Raw genomic sequence first — 20,150 nt, 5'->3', positions numbered from 1 at the left:
GTTGGTAAAACAGGAATATCAGCAGTCTCGTTTAAAGTCATCATTTCGTAAGTTCTATGGTCGATACAATGACCTTGTCAGCAAATACAATTTATCACTGAGTCAAATGCTGACTGACGTTTTTCAAACTAATTGTTAGACCATTATTTACACACTGAATTGTCGACGGATTTTTCCGTTATTTCCCGATCATGACAAGGAGCACACGGCGGGTATGACAGGTCGGCAGGGGATGCTCACTCCTCCATGGCACCTGATCCCACCTCTGATGTTTGCTCTGCTCCTATTTTGTATTGTTTAATGGACTTTTGAGCTTGAATACTGTTCGTTATCTCCATATATTTTACGAAAACTCTTGCCGTGGCATTTAAATTGACATCATGATATATTCACAATATGAATTAATAAAAAATATTTTCATTCATGAATATGTAGACTGAATATATCCCAGTGAAGTCGAAATAAATTACACCACAGAGTCTGCCACATCTGATTCATCCTTGGATGTTACACTGACTACATTTATTAATGGCCAACAAAAAGTAAATTATCTTATAAACTTTTCCATGGTCAACTATCCCTTTTTATGAAGTTATACATATAATTTCCACTTTCACCTTTATATCGTGTTTATGTCTCTCAACTAATTAGGTACGCAAAAGCATGTTCCAAGTACGATAATTTTTTTAACCGAGGCAGGGTTTTGAAAAAGGATGTTACATGTATAGGGCTTCAATTTTGTTTCGAGTCAGCATTTTGCAAATTCAATGGTTGCTGTAATGATCTTATTTCCAAATACTGTAAAACATCGTTCAGTCGAATTTTTACTAACACGTATCCTACAAACTGTTGGGCCGTTGTTTTTATATCAATTTTAACTACTCAGTACTGTTCACTACGTTCACCTGATCACTACAGAGGGATTATGGCGGGTGTGACCGGTCGACAGGGGATGCTTGATCATCCTAGGCACCTGATCCCACCTCAGATGTTTTCAGGGGTCTATGTTTTTGCTCTGTTTACAATTCGTATTGTTTACAGAGTTTTTAAGATTAATCAATATTTGTCTTCACCTATTTCCATAAAACCTCCATGCGAAAAGATATCAAGCAAGACATGTAGCTACTTGCTGGCAAAATTATTTCTCAAAATTTGCTATTGTTGGTTTTCAAATTACATCCCATGTAACTTTATTATTATCTTCAAACTTTCCTTTGAGATATGAATGAAATCTGATAAGATCGATAATAATCTAAAAAATGAAGGGTGGCTTATTCATTTTTAAACCTTTAAAATTTTCTCCGAACCATCGAAAAAATGAATTTTATATATATATATATATATATATATATATATATATATATATATATATATATATATATATATATATATATATATATATATATATATATATATATATTAATATATATATATATATATATATATATATATATATATATATATATATATATATATATATATATATATATATATATATATATATATAACGTCTCAGGACGTTTGAAAATCCGACTTTAAATAAAATTTTCTGATTCTGATCAGAGTATCGATATCTACTTTAAAGAACGCGATTGGAGAAGATCCCCCCTTTGCCCTGAATTTGGAGTTTTGAAAAATCAATGATAGCATACACAGAGGTCACAGAAATGTCAAGAAATCTGTCAATTTCCAAACTTTCTCTCAGAAAATGTTGGGTTCAACCTTGCCTATCTACCAAATTTAGATATTTCATGCACCAGTATCAGAAAAATCTTGTGTATGAAAATCTCATATAGGCAAGCTTGTGCTTTGTGTTTCCCGAAATGAAAAGTATCTAAAATGTGACGAGAATCGAAGAATAAATGTTAAATAATCAAATCGTCCTCCTCATGTTGCTATCTTGTACACTATGAAATAAAATCAATACTGGTTTTAAAACAAGCGTCATTTTTAGTTTTAAAATTGCAAATTATCGGATTTTTACTGCGTTTTGATTTTTGTATCAAACAGGGGACTAAACTCGGCCATTACCATATCTAGTCTTTTACGTTTCAGGATTGTTTAAAAACAAAAGTATTTTAGATTTTTTTCTTCATAAAATACATTAAGTATCAATAGATGTTTAGATGGAGCAAAAGTTTACATTTCTTTTCAGTATATGTATATTTATTTAATGACACAAATAATTTGCAAGATTCCATTACAAGGAAACTTTAAATGTTATCATGGTACCTTCACCGGAATATGTTCGAGGGCTCAGTGTTAAAGGAAAAACTATTGGACCTTGTATTTATAATTATAGTGACATTTAAGAGTCCTAACGAGCTGTGGTATGGGTATCGATCTTTACACATGTCTATTCAACCGGTCTTTGTACGAAGAGATTTAAATTCAAGGTTATTCGACCTTCCCCTATTGAAATACTGCCATTAGCAAAGATTTTAAACGATTATGCGGTTATGGTAAGCCATCTTTGTTTACTTCTACCTGTATTTAGTTCTTTCAAATTAGATTTATTACAAAACCTTATGATTAGCTCAGATTATCAGTGGAACTATGATAAAAGTAGATTAGAAAGGCAACCAAAAATATAAACCCTGCCAAGAGTCTATTGAATTCATTTTACTGTAGAGCACCTTACACTCTTGTCAAGTTTTTTTAAGTTTGTAAACAAAACTTGGATATCTGTAACCCCTGGTTGTTGTCTTTTGAAATGGATATGTGAAAACGCACTCTAAAACTTACTGGATTCCATGATAAATACAAACTAGAAAGAATTAATAATGCCACCGAAAAAGGTTGTTAGGAGAAAGAAAAAGAAACCAGTTAAAAAGGTAATTTGGAAACTAAGTGAAACTGCGCAGGATGTGCATCTTCGATTCTGTTTCTCAGTGTTTGTTTTTTCGTATTTTAGGAGCCTGTCATAACCGATGAGCAAATAAAGTGTAAGTCATTATTTTTCTGAATACATGTATCACCAATTTTATTGGGAGAAATAGTAAATAAAATCTATATGTATGTAAAGTTTGCCTTGACCTAGGAGGGAATGTATATAAAAAATCACTTTATATACAGAAAATATAACTGCAATTTGAAATTTATCTTTTACTTCATATTTGTTATAAAGTGTACCAGCAAGTGTTCAGACGTTTTGATAAGGATAAGAATGGGACGATATCCGTAGAGAACTTGGAAAAAGTCATGAAGGCTTTAGGCCAGGATATTGCCCATGACGACATTAAATCAATGATACAGGAGTACGACAGAAGTGGTAAGCTTGATTTTTATGTTCTACATTTGTAACAAAGATTTCATGATATCTATAGTTCACGTGTAAAAATGAATGGATATCGGGAAGGAAAACCTGATTAATTTCGCAAATAAATAATATAGCAAACGAAAGAGCGTACACATGTAGTTTATCACTTAAAGGAATACATTTGATTTCAACTAAGGAATTATAATTTGATCATACTGAGTGAGAAACCCTCTGTAATATGTTTAAAGTGTTTAATATTTTGTGTAAAAAAAACTACATGTATTCTACAAGTCTTTTGGGGTCCTGGGGAATATATCTAAAATATTTCAGATTTTGTGTAAAAAATACATGTATTTTACAATTCTTAAAAGGTTCTTATACAATGTGTCTAAGTAAATGCAAATAACTTAAGACTTATCATAATGAACAGAGTGAGTACAAATCAATGATTACGGAATGGATTTCAGTGATATGGCCTTGTCTCTTTTAAGCAAATGGTTTCATAAGCTACCTCGATTTCATGGAAATCATGGTCAAAAGAGGGGACCAGACAGAAATTATAACGGAGGAAGAATTAACAGAGGTGTTCAGCGTATTCGATATGGATGGTTGTGGGACGATCACTGCTCATGATCTTAGAGAAGCAATGGCGGCCCTGGGTAATGGCATCACAGAACAGGAAGCAGAAGAACTTATACAAAAGGCTGACAAAGACGAGGACGGATTAGTTAACATAACAGGTGAAATAGTATATGGTATATTTTGAACATACTGAAAAATACATAATCTTACAAATACTGTTTTGTTTCAATTAATCTTTTTAACATATGATCTTTTATACGTATATCTATTTTTCAGACTTCGTAAAAATGATGATTACTACGTGAAAGACATTCTTGTTAAAAAAGGGATACGCAAAACGTTCATTTAACATCAAATGATGTGCAATTTTTCATCTGTGATATAGAATCATATTGAGTAAGATGTAAATAACAACATAAACAATCAAGTACGCTATGTTCGAGGTTTGTTTCCATGACATCTGAAAAAAACGCAGAGTGACAATTTTGCGCTTTGTCAATGCTTTTGTGATAGATTACCTGCATTTTTAATGGTTTATTTTGATTTTCTTTGAAGAAAATTTTCAGAAAATACAGCTGTATATACGTGTATGTCTTTATTGTTACTATGATGTGGCGTGACTATCAAATGTCATGGACTATGAAGATAACAAACAGTATACAAACTCAGAAGTCCATTCAAACAATAGAAATCAGGAGCAGAGCAACTTCTAAAGCATCAGAGGTGGGATAAGGTGCAATAGAGGAGTGAGCATCCCCTGCCGACTGTTCACACCCGCATGTGCTCCTTGTCATGATCGGAAAAGACGGAAAAATCTGTAGACATTGCAATGTGAACATAATGGCCTAACAATCTGTATGAACAATTTTCAGTTAACATTCGACTTAATGACAGATTTTATTTGCAAACAAGATCATTGTATCGACCATAGGCTATGCGAAATGTTTACTTTAAAGGAGATTATTGATATCCTTGTACCATCAACTTATTTGTAATATGCCTCGTTTTAGAAAGTGTTCGTATGTAGTAAATGCTTTGCCTATCGAATCAACTGAGACACAAACTCCATATGCAGGTGATAGTGGAAATTGCTATATGAATAGATGAAGTTGACGATAGAAAAAATGAAGACATCACATTTATCATAAAGTTTAATTGTCAGTTTGCCATCAATGTCTTTTTCTGACTTTTTTTAAAATCACCCAAATATGAAACAGATGTGTCTTCTATTTCGAGTATCCTTCGAACTCATGCTGAACATATCCATCATTCTGTGAAAGGTTAATATACACATCGTAAGTTAAACTTATGCTAAAGGTAATCAGCACATTATATATATTTATGTTTCCTCATGCTGCACAAACTCACCGCAGCTCTGTTTTTGCTGAGTTATAATCAATGAAATCAACACCAATGTTGAGATGAAATATGTCATTTATTAAAAATGACGAAAATAAGAAATATATATACATAAACATGATAGGGGATCAGACCAAAAGGTATTCACACAATACATATCAATATGCTGATCCCCTAAATTTACCGATAAACAATATTTGCAAAAAATATAAAAAACAGTAAGTATACAGCAAAAAGATGGCACATCAAAAATAAATATGCCAGTAAAATTAAAATATATAAATGCAAAATAAGGTAGGAAAGACAGGGGTGGTGGTGGGTGTGCCAAATATTTTGTTGTTATTAGTAGCATAGATGAGGCGAGAATGACCCAACGCTGACTGGTCAGCCACCGACAGCATCAAAACACGTGACCATGATGGTCATTTCTGATTGGCTATTAGCTTGCATAGGGGTAAGGTTTGACCATGGAAAATTTTGGAGTTGTGTAACAAGTAGCCGAAACTGAAGAAATGGGGAAAATTGCATAACGTGCACCTGACACCTGCAAGGCATGGGAGAATTCAAGCCGATGAAGAAAAATCAATATATTGAGATTTAAAACAATACAAAATACAATATTTACTTACTTACATTTAAACAAAAGAAAACTAGACAGCATTCAACACATAAATGAAATTATTTACATAATTGTTGTTTTATGTTTCCTCATGCTGCACAAACTCACCGCAGCTCTGTTTTTGCTGAGTTATAATCAATGAAATCAACACCAATGTTGAGATGAAATATGTCATTTATTAAAAATGACGAAAATAAGAAATATATATACATAAACATGATAGGGGATCAGACCAAAAGGTATTCACACAATACATATCAATATGCTGATCCCCTAAATTTACCGATAAACAATATTTGCAAAAAATATAAAAAACAGTAAGTATACAGCAAAAAGATGGCACATCAAAAATAAATATGCCAGTAAAATTAAAATATATAAATGCAAAATAAGGTAGGAAAGACAGGGGTGGTGGTGGGTGTGCCAAATATTTTGTTGTTATTAGTAGCATAGATGAGGCGAGAATGACCCATCGCTGACTGGTCAGCCACCGACAGCATCAAAACACGTGACCATGATGGTCATTTCTGATTGGCTATTAGCTTGCATAGGGGTAAGGTTTGACCATGGAAAATTTTGGAGTTGTGTAACAAGTAGCCGAAACTGAAGAAATGGGGAAAATTGCATAACGTGCACCTGACACCTGCAAGGCATGGGAGAATTCAAGCCGATGAAGAAAAATCAATATATTGAGATTTAAAACAATACAAAATACAATATTTACTTACTTACATTTAAACAAAAGAAAACTAGACAGCATTCAACACATAAATGAAATTATTTACATAATTGTTGTTTTATGTTTCCTCATGCTGCACAAACTCACCGCAGCTCTGTTTTTGCTGAGTTATAATCAATGAAATCAACACCAATGTTGAGATGAAATATGTCATTTATTAAAAATGACGAAAATAAGAAATATATATACATAAACATGATAGGGGATCAGACCAAAAGGTATTCACACAATACATATCAATATGCTGATCCCCTAAATTTACCGATAAACAATATTTGCAAAAAATATAAAAAACAGTAAGTATACAGCAAAAAGATGGCACATCAAAAATAAATATGCCACCAATTATATATATTTATATAAACCTGTGAATAGGCAATGGGATCCATGTTCTTTTTCTTTTTGGTTTGTGGATGTTTTTCACTACCAGATTTCGTATAAAATCTGTTCATTGAAGGATGTCGTTACCTATCATGTCACTGCCGTTTCTCGGATAAAATATCATGCCTGGCATCCCCTGAACATTATCAAATGAAACATGTTAAGTATATGTATCAATTCCCGATACAGAAAAAAGAACTCTAACGAGATGCCTATCAATTTATGGTGATCACTGCTTGATATTAAATTACCTTCATTAACTGTTGTCTGTTTCTGCCCAATGCATATGGACTTTGTACCGTGATAGCTGTCCCACCTTACACAAATGCATACGATAAATGGAATACATCTTCCTAACGTCTTACACCGTCGGATGCTATCTACATCATGTCAAGTAAAGCAAGTCACCTGTCATCAAATAAGCCTTATATTTCAATTGGGCTGTGTTACTTTTTACCAAGTATACGTTTTCAAATGGACCATGTTTTTGTTGTACGTTAAATGTTATGACGTCATGTCTTATTATTATTACTATAATATATATATATATATATATATATATATATATATATATATATATATATATATATATATATATATATATATATATATATATAATTTAGCTAATTTAGCTCTATATGTATATGTTTACTATTAGCCAATTATCGTTAAATGGAAAAGATATAATATGATCACCAGGTGCTTTTGTTTTATGACGTTTGACAACGTCATCGCCCCTCGATGTTCCTTCCTACTGCCTCAATATACTTTTCTTGACGAGACATCCTTGTATTAAAACTGATTGAAACTCATCTTGTTTATATGACTTTAAAATTTCATGAACAGCCGATTTCAAAACAAAATATTGAAAATAAACCTACACTTAAGATGAAAGATTCTTAGTTGACTTTGCCTTAATCCGCTCGTTGACGTTCAAATTAAATTTTTAAGGCACACGGGCAATGTTACTTTTTGACATAACTGACTTAATTTGGACACCCGGTCCGCGAATCAGCATTAAATGTGTCTCTTCTCTCTCTGAATCTTTTGTGCCTTTTAAAAATGAGTAATCTGTACAAATTTTGTCTTCTCCATTGGTCTGTTCTAAAGTTTCTTAAGTCTATGTGAGTTTTTCAAAACCCCTTAACCAATAAGAGTTTAGTACTCTCTTTTGAATTAACGGTAAGATCTCACAGATCTGAAAAATTGAGGTAAAATTGTAAATTTTACGACAAGGTTATGTCAAATCAAACTAATGACTTCAATTGATTATTGGATGACAAATGCTCATTTCAAAGGATATGTTCATTTTATACTCACAAAGAAATACCTCGTACTTTGAGGTTGCGCCGTGTGGAGATACCATTGATTAAGGAAACATTTACAATTTATTCAAAGATCAACCGTTTGACTTATAGTCTATTCTGCAGGTAGAAAATATGATTTTAAATAAATGTGTATAATTCATTGATGTATAATAAGCGGTATTAATTTTATGACGTCAGTCCATGAACTTTTTGACAATCCCTCCTACGTTTAGTTTAACTATAATTAACTATAATTAACTATAATTATTAACATGATTTAAATTTTCGATAGACCCTTGAAATCGTGTTTCTATTCCTTTACAAGATTAATTAAGACTAAGAATTAATTCATTGTACAATTAATTTGTTTAATTAACAATATAACCGAATCATCAAGTCCTTTACAAAGTGAATGAGAAATAAATGATAGAAAAGTTTGTAAGATATGTATTAGTAGGAATGTTATATGTTCTGTTCCTATTTTAATTTTATTAGTAAAATCAACATGGGAATTTAAAGTCAAAGTTTTATATGGACATAACGGAAGAATTGCATAGATTTTGAGATATCTGGATGATTGTTTAATAATATACGTATATCTTTAACTTCGTGACGACAGATACACCATTTATCTATTGATTAAACTATTTTGACAGCGAGCTCTACAAAATTTTCACACTTTTCAAGATATAAAAGACTGGGTTTTAAAAATAAAAAAGGTGTATAGCTTGTCGACTAGAAACCTAAAGCCAAAATGAATTGATTAAATTGATAATGATTAAAATCCAGAAAGTAAGACATGTTCTTCGTGTGAAATATAAGATAGAAACCAGTGCACCTCACCAGCTGACAAGACATATACCGCGGTGTACTAACTGCAATTTGGCGGAATGGCTTAGAAGAAGGTTGTGAAGACGACTGTCTGTTTTTCTCGTAAGATGGTGAGGCGTATTCTTGATGTCTTGATATATATATTTTATGATACATGTATCATGAAAATATTACCAATCGTCTAGTATTTTAAATTGTAATCTTTTTTTACAGTGTATTTTCTGCTTATGTTTATATTGATATAAATGTCCTTTTATAGGCAAATGCTTGGCCCGACGTATTAACTGATGAGCAAGTTACAGGTAGGATTATATTTTTTATTTCTCTGTCAATTTGCTGGTTGTTTAAATGTTAATTTCAGAAAAAGAACATGTAAACATAGTAAGCAATGGATTCATCCTACGCAGTATATGAAATGTAAATAGAAAAAAGCAGTTTTATTTTCCTCACTAAAAGATTTGAATTAGAGAAATGTATAGAGACCATACATTTTCTATCAATGACTGTTAAACCTGTCCCATCATTTCTCTTCTTACCGTTTAATTAAACAGGCTATGAAGAGACTGTAAAAACCTTTCATTTAAATACTTATATAATACAATGTCCTTAAACTGAAGGTGAGAAACAAATTTCTCTATTTAGCTTTTATGTAGTAGGTGTTACCGTGATGATATAAGTCGTGTAGCATCTTTTAACTACATAACATTATCTAAGATTTGAATGTTTAGAATTTCGCGCTGCCTTTGAAATGTTGGACACCAGTGGGACGGGGAAGGTGGCAATATCGCAACTTCCCGATATCATTCGCAAAATAGATCCTACAGCAAGACGATCAGATATCAACAACATGGCAAAACTTCTGAATAAAGATGGTATTATATAATGTTCTTTTTAGTTAATAAATATTTTCAACAAATAAGATCAAAATAATGTTGTTGAACCTATTAATCATTTTTTTAAAATTTATTTTTTAAATATTTTGCTTACTCCTAGGTATTCTAGAAATGTTACGTTTTCCATCAGATATTTCTATTGATGTTTCATTATCAAATGTTGATTTAGACAGTAATTGTAATACAAGATGTGCAGACAGCTTTTATTGCTCTTGTGACGTCAGTTCTATGTTCGTTTTTTCCGCCATGCAATTATGTCATTCGTGTTTAAATGGACTTTTAATTGCAATTTCTTGTAATTCGATGGAATTTAGGGGAATTTGGATTCCACGATTTTGTCAACGCACTGACTCTTAGAATGCGACAAGCAGATATCGAGGATGAATTACAAAGAGCCTTTCGAATTTTTGATAAGGATGGAGACGGATATATTACAGTCCGAGAACTTAGGCATCTGATGACAAATCTAGGTGAAAAGTACACGGAGGAAGAAGTCAATGAAATGATACAAATTGCTGACTTTAACCAAAAAGGAAAGGTCGATTTTCAAGGTAATTCGTTTATTGAGTATTGATTCTTTAGATCAGTACCATTCTGACACGAAGAGACCATCTATGAATTACGTGTACATTTTTCTAATTAGAGGGTTATTGCCAAAGTTTAATTAAAGTGTCATTGACTTTCGTCATGGACTACAGATATTTCTTTTGCCTTTAAGATATTTTTAAATTTGTTATTTAAATTTTTTTTATAAAGACTTTTTTTACTTTCAGATTATATAAAGCTGGTGACACAGTCTTCAAGATATGATAGCTGAGTTTATACGGTTGTAATACCAAACTCTTTCTGATAGAAATTAAAGAAGACGGTGTGAAGAAATCAAAATAAATGTGCATTGAATATGATTGATATTCATTTCCAGACCTTTTTCTTTTTGCTTATCATGGAATGAACAAGCAATTTCTGTTGATCTGTACCAGAATATAAGAAAGTAAATACTGGCGAACAACCTCTTGTGCACTTCTTTGGTTCAGTTTTGTATACAGCAATGATGGATGCCATTTTTAAATTTCTTCTTGGTAATTAAACTTCCGACTTCGTATTATTCAATTAAATGCAATATTATAACTTGTATTTCAGACATATATTTATTTGTCCCGACGGACTGATCGAGTCAAAAATGTCAATCAATTTTACATTTGTCCCGTGTGAAAGCGTTCAACAAAAATATTGATGATTTCTTTGTATTCAAAGTTGGGTCACGAAATGGTACTATTTCACAGTAGTGGCAGAAGAGGAAAGATTGATTTTCGTGTATGATATACCTTGTCAAATGCTTATTTGGTTTCCACTCATATAACCGTGTAGTCATTGATTAGAGTGTGTCAAAGACATTTGTAAAACTAAAGGTTGTTTTATTTTCAAAGAAAGCACTTTTGCCATTGATTTTAAATTTCCGTGAATAAATGCGCGCAGAAGAAGAGCTGCGGTTGGAATTCTAAATGTGCCAAATAAAATGGTAAGTAATACTGGCTATTTAACTAAAGTAATTATCGATTTGATGATGCATTAAATGAGATTACATGTACATCTTTTTGGTATAAAATCTAATGAGATTACACCTACTTAATGAGATTAACTGTGATAATTTACACAACCAAAAAAGACAAAATAATTTGTTTTTAAAATGGAGAAAGAAGAAAGACTTATTTTGATATTTTCAAAACGGGGAGTCATGGGCAGTAATTTAAAAATCATTGACGTTAATGTAAATAAAATTCTAAAGGTTCTTATGGAAAATAAACAAAAAGGGAATTCAAATGTATTTACAGAGTATTTTCTTTCACGTGTAAACATAATTTAAAACAGGTTTTAAAATCTGTGAGTAATGAACTGAAATACACTATATTCCACGCTAAGTTTTGAAAGTATGATCAACCTTGCATTTGTCTGTATATCTCTTAATTCAAAGTTTTCATTATTTCCCCTTTTATGTATATTTAAGGTTGAAAACCTAACAGAAGAGCAGATAAATGGTATGTCATAGAAAAGATTGATGAATTTTATTTTAAAGTTCAATCTTGCTTAAGATACATTGAGTAAAAGTAGAGGAAAAACGGAATACATTTACTAAACTGATAAAGAGAACTTGTCAAATTTCTGGGATTGATTTTTTTATTATCTGATAAGCAAATACGATGATGTCACAACATTTTTAATTATTGATGCAGAGTGTTCGTAATTCAATCATCAACACCAACAATGATTCATAATATTCTCTTTATAATCATATTACTATTTTTATCGAAACATAAAATTCTGTGTTATGATACAAAATTTTATGTTTTATATAATAATTTGTGAGAAGACAATACGTTCAAAATTAAGTTGACCGTTAACCATAGCACGCCAACAAAGAAACTTTTGAAAAGTGGAATGAGACCTTTAAAATAACAACTCTCCATTTTTCCATTTTCATCAACCATCTATCAACATATTTTGATACAAGGATAATTTTATTTCTCTGACGGACAGAATATAAATATAATATTGCACGATTCAATTTCCTTATCATATCCTGCATGATATCCACTTCTGATAAAAATTACTTATTTATCTAACGAACTAATTGTTGTTCTCTTTGTCTCAGACATTAAAGAGGCTTTCTTGGTGTTTGACAAGGATGGGGATGGGACGGTCAGTACGGAGGAACTGGGGGCAGTGATGAGGTCAATGGGTCAGGACCCGACGGAAAAAGAACTTATGGACATGATTGCTGAAGTGGATGTTGACGGTAAAGTTAAAAAAAAGTTTTGATTTTTTTTAAAAAAAAAGGATAACTGAAATAAAAAAAAAAATAGACCCCAACTCAAAAATGTTTATTTAAATTTGTAATTTGCTTTTTTTTTCTTTTTTTTAAATTCTGTGATGTTGATCTTTATTCAACACTGATCTCCCAAAATGTGAAGTCGTTGTTTCCAACGTTTCAACATTTAATGATATTTGGTCAAAATGCCTACAGGTCCTCTGATTTTAGATTTCATTGTTTTATTCACAAAACCCTAAAGAGCTGTAAAGAATGTGTTTCATCATTTGACTTGAACGTATGAATACATATCTCCAATAAACTATTGAAAAGGTACTTACATTATTTTAATCATTTTTATGTTGAAATCTAGCCCATTTCTTACTTTCAATAAAAGACTCCGTTTGTAAATCTTATATCAATTAGATGCCTGTTATTAGGAAACGGTGACGTGGAGTTTGACGAATTTCTACAAATGATGGCTAAGCAGATGCAGTGCACAGATTCTCCAGACGAACTAATCGAGGCCTTTCAAGTGTTTGATGAAAACAAGACAGGATATATTTCAGTGACAGAGTTTCGAAGCGTCATGACAACGTTAGGGGAAAGACTTACCGATGAAGACGTGGATGAAATGATTGCGGATACCGGATTAGGAAGCAATGGATATATTCGATATAAAGGTATCTTTGTCACACGAATTCCTTCCTTTTAAAAATATTGTTCTTTCCTTGACCGTTTACATTTTCTTTTTCTTTCTGCAATATCCCAGACGTTGGAATAATTAATCACTAAATAAAGAGGAGATATACGTTTGTGTGAAATATATTTTAGGAAACCATAGATAAAAGTCTCTGTACATATCTTATCTCGAAATAGACATGTACATACATATATACAATGTTATGGTTTTTAGGGGTAAAGTGTGGAAAAACCTTGAACAAGTTGAGATCAATGGTTTATTGTTAAATCAAAACTTTAAATAGAACTTAACAGAAGATAAGATAAATCATAATCTGATCAACCCCCTCCTCCCGACGTTAAAGCTAGCAAATCTCAAGTCCAGCATCCTTTATCTTTGAATTTTGCACAAATCAAGTTAACCCACAATCTGAATACCCCCTTCCCCCCCCAAAAAAAACCCAACCTGTTGCCTTTCATTAACTCATTAAACTCCCCACAAATTTTCGTAGAGACTAGTGTTTTTATTTCTATGAGATGCACATGTAAATGATGTAGATGTAAATAAAATCTTGTGTAGGATTCCAAATTTCAGTTTCCATGTAAGCTTGTTCATTGTCTTGTCCATTCTTTTAAAAATATTCAAATTGGGCAAAAAGCTCGCTGCTTATAATATGTGTAGCTCTCTCTCTCTCTCTTAAGCCATCCCTGCCCATTGATCTTTATATACATGTACAAGTAAAATACATGTAATCAACAGCCTTCATAGCAGGGTATACATAAGATCTTTAACTTGTACGGTGTGGGTCCTGGCGTTCTTAATCCAGGCACTTTAGCATAAGCAAATACTTCTATGTGCTTATTGAATTGTTCAAGGTTAAGATTACATATAGTAAATTAACAGTGCTTTCATTTGTTATTGTTACTTATAAGGGGGCTTACTTGGGTTTTCATTACAGAGTATTAACAATTTTAAAGAAATTATTTTAATATCATTTAATAAATTTAACAGAAATAAGACCTAACAGATGAAAAACGGTCTGAGCAAAAGGTCTATTGTAGTATTTCTATAATTTGCCTCAGAGTTTAAAAAATGACGGTTTCGTTCAAGTATACATGCATAATCCTATGGTTAATGTACCTATATTTTGAGACGGTATTTTGAGGAAATATCCAGAGGGTAGATTTTCCCGAAAGTTTGCCTGTTCACTGAGGTCAATGTAGGTGATGCCTGGTATATTTTTTCTTTTGTAGATTTTACACACACACTTTCACATACTTACACACACGGCTCCAATATGCATAAAAAATCTCCATGTATATGGATATTGTCATCGATATGCGGATAATAAATGTAATAAGATGTCTAGGCCAAAACCCTGTACCGGCTACGGGGCCATAAAACAAAGATGAGCTCTTTTTTTTTTTTTTATCTCAGTATCACTTTAGCAAAAGGAATATATTATGGAAAAGTGAGACTGAGATCAAAAGTGAGCTCGTCGATCTAAGTTGTATGGCCCCGGAGCCTGACTCGAATCCTATGCTCGGACAGTAGCAGTTTCTAGGGCATATTTTTTGAAAATACAAAAATATTTTTTAAAAATTCTGTTCAAGAATTACGTAGCAACCGCTGCAACATTCGGCCATGTTCTTGCTTCAATAACTCTGAAATCGCTAAATTAAAAACCTTTAACTAGCAATGTATAACTGATGGTGATTTTTGTTTCACAGCATGGCTGTAACCACTTGTTAGGGAAAGTATTTCGTCTTACTTCTCTGAATATGTATATTTTGGTTAACTTTTTTCAGTGTTAAAATGCATTGTTTTCAAAAAAAGTAATTAAAAAATCCACTTTACAAAATTGTCCGAGAATGGATACTGTAATCATTATAATTAAAGAATTAATCAAGCAAATTTTTCCATACTGAAGATATATAAATAACCTTTACAAGAAAATTTGCAGAAACTTTATGCTTCTTTTAAAAATGTTGTTTCAATCGGTGTTTGATCAATTTTTGTAATGTTCAAAGAAGACAGAAATTTGCGAGAAGTGGTAACTAACCAATAAATTATTGAACTTATTTCTTGTCTAGTAATAATTAAAAGCAATATTCCTTATGTTATGCATATGTGAATGTTCAAAGAGGCATAATTCAGACTGTTCATTAGAATTAAAATTGTCTTTATTTTTTTTTATCTTTCAGACTTTGTGAAGCATATAACATCGAAGTAATAAACTGGATCTTACATTTGAATAAACAATTACAAATGATTGGATTGTTTTCATTAATATCAAAACACTTATATGAGTACAGGGTACGTAAAATGAAAGGAAAATGTTTGATATGTTACTTCTTTTGTTTAATAAAATATTTTTCCTGTTATCCTTGACTTGAGTCTTTGTTATAGCTCTTGGCCAAGGAACTTTCCCTTTTTTGAATCAAATTCAAATAAACCTGATTTTGAATTGCAACAATTAAAGAAACGGCTTTTATATAATTATACTTGTCTGATTCCGGAGTCTACTTAGTTGTACAACTGAAAACTGGTGGTACGATAATATCATCGAGGAAAGAGCGACAAGTTGTCTATCATGGAACGCCAGAGTGCCGTTAGTGAAATAAAAAAAAATCTCTATGAGTTATTTAAACATGTTTAAATCCTGAAAGATAATGCTAAAATAACAACCTCACTTAGTTGAACCTGTTGGACTGTGAAATATTTTAGTGACGTTTGGGGTTTTTTTTATTGACATTAAATCGATAGAGGAAAACAATTCTTGGCCGGTGTCGTGAAATGAAGGAACATAAAAAGATTTGTCCCAGATATTCTTAGCATGGTAAGTAATTTTATGCATATTAGATCTACATAAATATTTTGATAAGAAATCTTATAAGTCTTAATCGCTATTAGATTCTACTTTACAATGTATTCTACATTTTTTTAATGTTTGTACATGTAGCAATTTCAAAAGAATAAAGATGACACCAATAGAACTTTGTGTTTTGACAAAGGATATTGAAATTAAGAGAGGATTGAGAGTTCACCTTTAAAGAATGCGATAAATTGATGGGTCTTAGCCTATTGTACATGATTTTTATTAAGGTTTTATTTTTGTTTCCTGAAGTTAAACATGACGTACAGGGCTCAAAGTCGAACGAAAAAGAAAGTTAAGGTATAAAGTTTCCATTCTAGTTGTTAAGTACATTTTATTTTAACCTTAAAAATGTTTCATCGTTTTTCAGGACTCGCTTACACCTGAACAAATTGCAGGTAAGTGATATTGCATAACTTTTTGGTTCGCTAAAAAAGCTTGCAGTCTTGTTTACTTGCAGTCAATGCAAAAACAGTTTAATAAGATTAGGAAATTCTAAAATCGGAAAATCTTGATGATTTACTATTCTTTTTATCATGAAAGCGAATATAAATCCGTTGAAAAATAAAGTGATGTAAGAGTAATTCAAAGTACTGTATTTTCATATGCAGAACTTCGGGAGACCTTTCTCCTTTTCGATAGGGATGGAGATGGCACTGTGAACTGCGAGGAACTTGGGACGGTAATGAGACAATTAGGTCATGAACCTTCAGAGGAGGAACTGCGTCAGATGATAGCGGAAGTCGACGAAGATGGTAAGTACATTCCTGTCCATAGGGAGCTAAAACAAACTTAGTTTCAATCGAGTTTTTTTTTTGTTTTTTGTTTGTTTGTTTTTTGTTGTTTTTTTTTTTTTTGTTTTGGTATTGTTTTGTTAAAAATCCATGTTTACAATGTTTTCAGTCTTAGCTATGACGTCACCGCCTATGACACTGTGTTATAAAAAAGATAGAGGCAAAGGGAAAATCAAATAAAATGCAGTTAAAAAGAAAATTCAATGCTTTGTAGTGAAATGTGGAATTTTTTTCACACGTAAGACAGGATTTTGATATTTTCACTCGTGCTTTGCACTCGTGAAAAAATATTCTGTCCCACTCGTGAAATAAATTAAATATTCAACTACAAAACATTGAATATCCTCTATATATTTGCAAACAAAATTAAGTGAATGTATTAAAAAATGCATGCATAAACAGTTTATTTTATGCAACATTCTAAAATCACTCAAATTTGAAACAGGTGAACAATAATTAATCTTTTCGCACAATCATTAAATGATAAGATTTCTATCTCATTTAAAATCCTGATCAGATTATTTTTAATTGAGTAGAACTTTAAATCCATTTGATAATGAATATACTTATCTTTCAATTAAAGTAATTTTTTGGACATTCTTTACCTTATGTGTATTGCTGTCGAGGATAAAATCTAAGTCCACTTCCTGTGTATATTTAAATATACCTGCGTGATATAAGTGGCAATTAGATCGTCATGAGATTAAAGCAAAGCGCTTGCAATTAATTCATCAGACTTAGCATAATCAAGAAAAGTTATGTTTAACCTCACAAAAAATTAAACACTTTACACTTTGCTAATCGCTGTAATCTTTACAATGCATTCTTTTCAGTTGCTTTTGTTCTTCATTTAGGAAGCGGGGAGATTGAATTCGAAGAGTTTTGTACTATGATGGCCAATAGGATGAATCAACCAATAGATTCACCAAAGGAATTAATAGAAGCTTTCGAGGTAATGATTAATTTTGTACTTTCCCAAAGACTCATTGGCAATAGTAGTAGGGAGGGATGTGATGATAATTAAAATCAGTATTATGTTATATTGTGTTATACATGTTAGAATGTTTCAGAACGCGAATTTCCATTATTTATAAATTTTTTACAAAGTATAACAAGATGCGTACACGGTCCAGAGTTAAAGAATGTCCGTGATACCGAAGAATACGATGGTAAATTAATATGTTTAAAGTTCTTCCTATAGATATTTGACGAGGAAAAGAAGGGATACATAACAATGGAGGAATTTCGGTCTGTAATGACTACTCTAGGAGAAAAACTGTCACAAAGTGACGTTGACGAAATGGTCACAATGACAGGAATCGGAAAAAACGGAAAAGTCAGGTATAAAGGTGAGAATCTCTAGATCCTCAACATATGTTATTAACAAAGATTAACATTTTAGTCAGTTTTATGTAATTACTTGGGAAATGTCAAAAGTGGAAAGGAACACGAAGTTAAATTCTGTGTATCAAATTTAAATTTCGAGGATGATTTGCCATGGTAATTCAAAAGTAGAATAATTTTAGTTTTCATCTTTCTTAACAAAAGTCTGGTGCTGATTTTGATGAAACTTAACTGTATCAAGATCTTAAAGTTTAACCACAAGATATCAACTTTTACTTAGATGAACTCTGGCAGTTGTCATTAAAAATATATTAAACTTTAAGGATGAAGTTTTGTTACTTTATAAAACAGTTCAGAAAACCAATCAAAACTTTCCTTACAAGCTTTTTAAAAAAATTTAATCGCTAGTGCTTTCATGTTTATCTCGTGGTAAACTTTCTGTTATTTGTTAGATATTGGGAAGATGGGCGGTGTATTATGTAGTCTTGAAATAAATCATTGTCATTAAAAAATGAGAAAATATTTGCGTGTCACCTAAAATTGAAAATGTTTCAAGCTTTGTCCCCTTCTACTTACATCCAAATGGTATAAATCTAAAATAGTGAATTTTTTTGCACATCTTTGATATTCAGTTTTCATTTTTTTTTCAGAGTTTGTGAAAATATTGACAAAAGAATGAATCAATTGTTGATATATTAATACAAGCTTTAGTTTTTAATTTGTTTCATTATATTATACATTGTTTCACAAATTTATTTGTTAACCTTTAAACAATAAAATGCCATAATTTCTTTTGAATCCTTAGTTTTTCTTCCGCTATTGGTATTCCACTCGTGTATTTCTGTCCATTTGTAAGTCTGTTTGATCCTGTATTTGTCAGCAATTTATTTCAAAATGTTTAACTGGACGAGGAAAAAATATTTTTCGTGCATTTTGACGATATGAGGATTTTTTTTTCTATAAGTAAATAAATGTTACACATCTTGAACAAATATGTACATACCTAAAGTTGAAACCAATTTCTGAATATGCTGTACATCGAAATGGACATGTATGCAGAATGTTAAATATAAGGTTGATTTTTTCCTCATTGAAATATAGAATAATCCATTCACTTTCATGTTGATAATGGATTATGATATTCTTTCATGATTGTAAAGTAAGTATCTCGTTCACTAATTACTTCATCAATTGAAACCAATAGTTATACTCGTAACATGCCTGTTATTTGAGAACGAGGGGACCGATGCGATAAAATTGATACTTAACAAGTAGTTATGTAGGCGGTGCTTACAAAATTCATAAGGAACAAGAAAAGTTTAAGAGGAATTGAAAATTTCAGCTTGAAACGTTTATAATTTGCCAAATAATCAATAAATACAACAAATATTAAAAAATCACCCCGCATTGTCGAGATTCATGACGTCTGACAACGCCATTGTTTCTCAATATCCGCTCCCTCTGCCTCAATTACGCGATCCTTGATGAGATAGCCTGTAGTTAAGAAGACTGAAACCCGTCTTGTTTATATATCATTTGATCTGACTATGTCATAACATCGGATATCAGTGCATAATATTGAAAATGGATCTTTACATAGGGAAAGATCATCACTTGATTATGTAAGCATAATTTGCTTGTCAGAGTTCAATGTCTACCGCACATTTTTGACGTAACTG

The 20,150-nt window shown here is 31.5% G+C and overlaps 2 protein-coding genes across 2 annotated transcripts; both read left to right on the top strand.

The window, feature by feature from the left end:
• The first annotated feature begins 2,715 nt into the window (after positions 1-2,715).
• Positions 2,716-10,886, top strand: LOC133181945 (calmodulin-like). The gene is made up of 7 exons (XM_061316599.1): positions 2,716-2,834; positions 2,915-2,945; positions 3,128-3,271; positions 3,751-3,999; positions 9,806-9,949; positions 10,285-10,521; positions 10,744-10,886. Exons 1-7 carry the CDS (start codon positions 2,784-2,786, stop codon positions 10,785-10,787), a joined length of 900 nt encoding a protein of 299 aa, XP_061172583.1. The 5' UTR covers positions 2,716-2,783; the 3' UTR covers positions 10,788-10,886.
• Positions 10,887-11,412: 526 nt separating this feature from the next.
• LOC133182489 (calmodulin-like) lies at positions 11,413-19,269 on the top strand. The gene is made up of 10 exons (XM_061317334.1): positions 11,413-11,489; positions 11,976-12,006; positions 12,621-12,764; positions 13,217-13,459; positions 16,586-16,596; positions 16,704-16,731; positions 16,945-17,088; positions 17,982-18,079; positions 18,329-18,476; positions 19,122-19,269. The coding sequence occupies exons 1-10, from the start codon at positions 11,487-11,489 to the stop codon at positions 19,148-19,150; spliced, it is 879 nt and encodes a 292-aa protein (XP_061173318.1). The 5' UTR covers positions 11,413-11,486; the 3' UTR covers positions 19,151-19,269.
• Positions 19,270-20,150: the final 881 nt, after the last annotated feature.

The sequence above is a fragment of the Saccostrea echinata genome, unplaced genomic scaffold (assembly GCF_033153115.1).
Source record: "Saccostrea echinata isolate AGI-Se365-2 ecotype Australia unplaced genomic scaffold, CSIRO_AGI_Sech_v1 ptg000009l, whole genome shotgun sequence".
NCBI classification, from domain to species: Eukaryota; Metazoa; Mollusca; class Bivalvia; order Ostreida; family Ostreidae; genus Saccostrea; species Saccostrea echinata.
The sequence above is the reverse complement of the archived record's forward strand: the minus strand, read 5'-3'. Positions and strand labels throughout refer to the sequence as shown.

Coding starts and splice junctions, on each gene's coding strand:
- LOC133182489 (XM_061317334.1), top strand. Junction 12,765..13,216: donor TGCTGAAGTGGATGTTGACG/GTAAAGTTAAAA, acceptor GCCTGTTATTAG/GAAACGGTGACGTGGAGTTT. Junction 18,477..19,121: donor CGGAAAAGTCAGGTATAAAG/GTGAGAATCTCT, acceptor TTTTTTTTTCAG/AGTTTGTGAAAATATTGACA.
- LOC133181945 (XM_061316599.1), top strand. CDS start 2,784: ATGCCACCGAAAAAGGTTGTTAGGAGAAAGAAAAAGAAACCAGTTAAA. Junction 2,835..2,914: donor AAAAGAAACCAGTTAAAAAG/GTAATTTGGAAA, acceptor TTCGTATTTTAG/GAGCCTGTCATAACCGATGA. Junction 9,950..10,284: donor AAAACTTCTGAATAAAGATG/GTATTATATAAT, acceptor GATGGAATTTAG/GGGAATTTGGATTCCACGAT.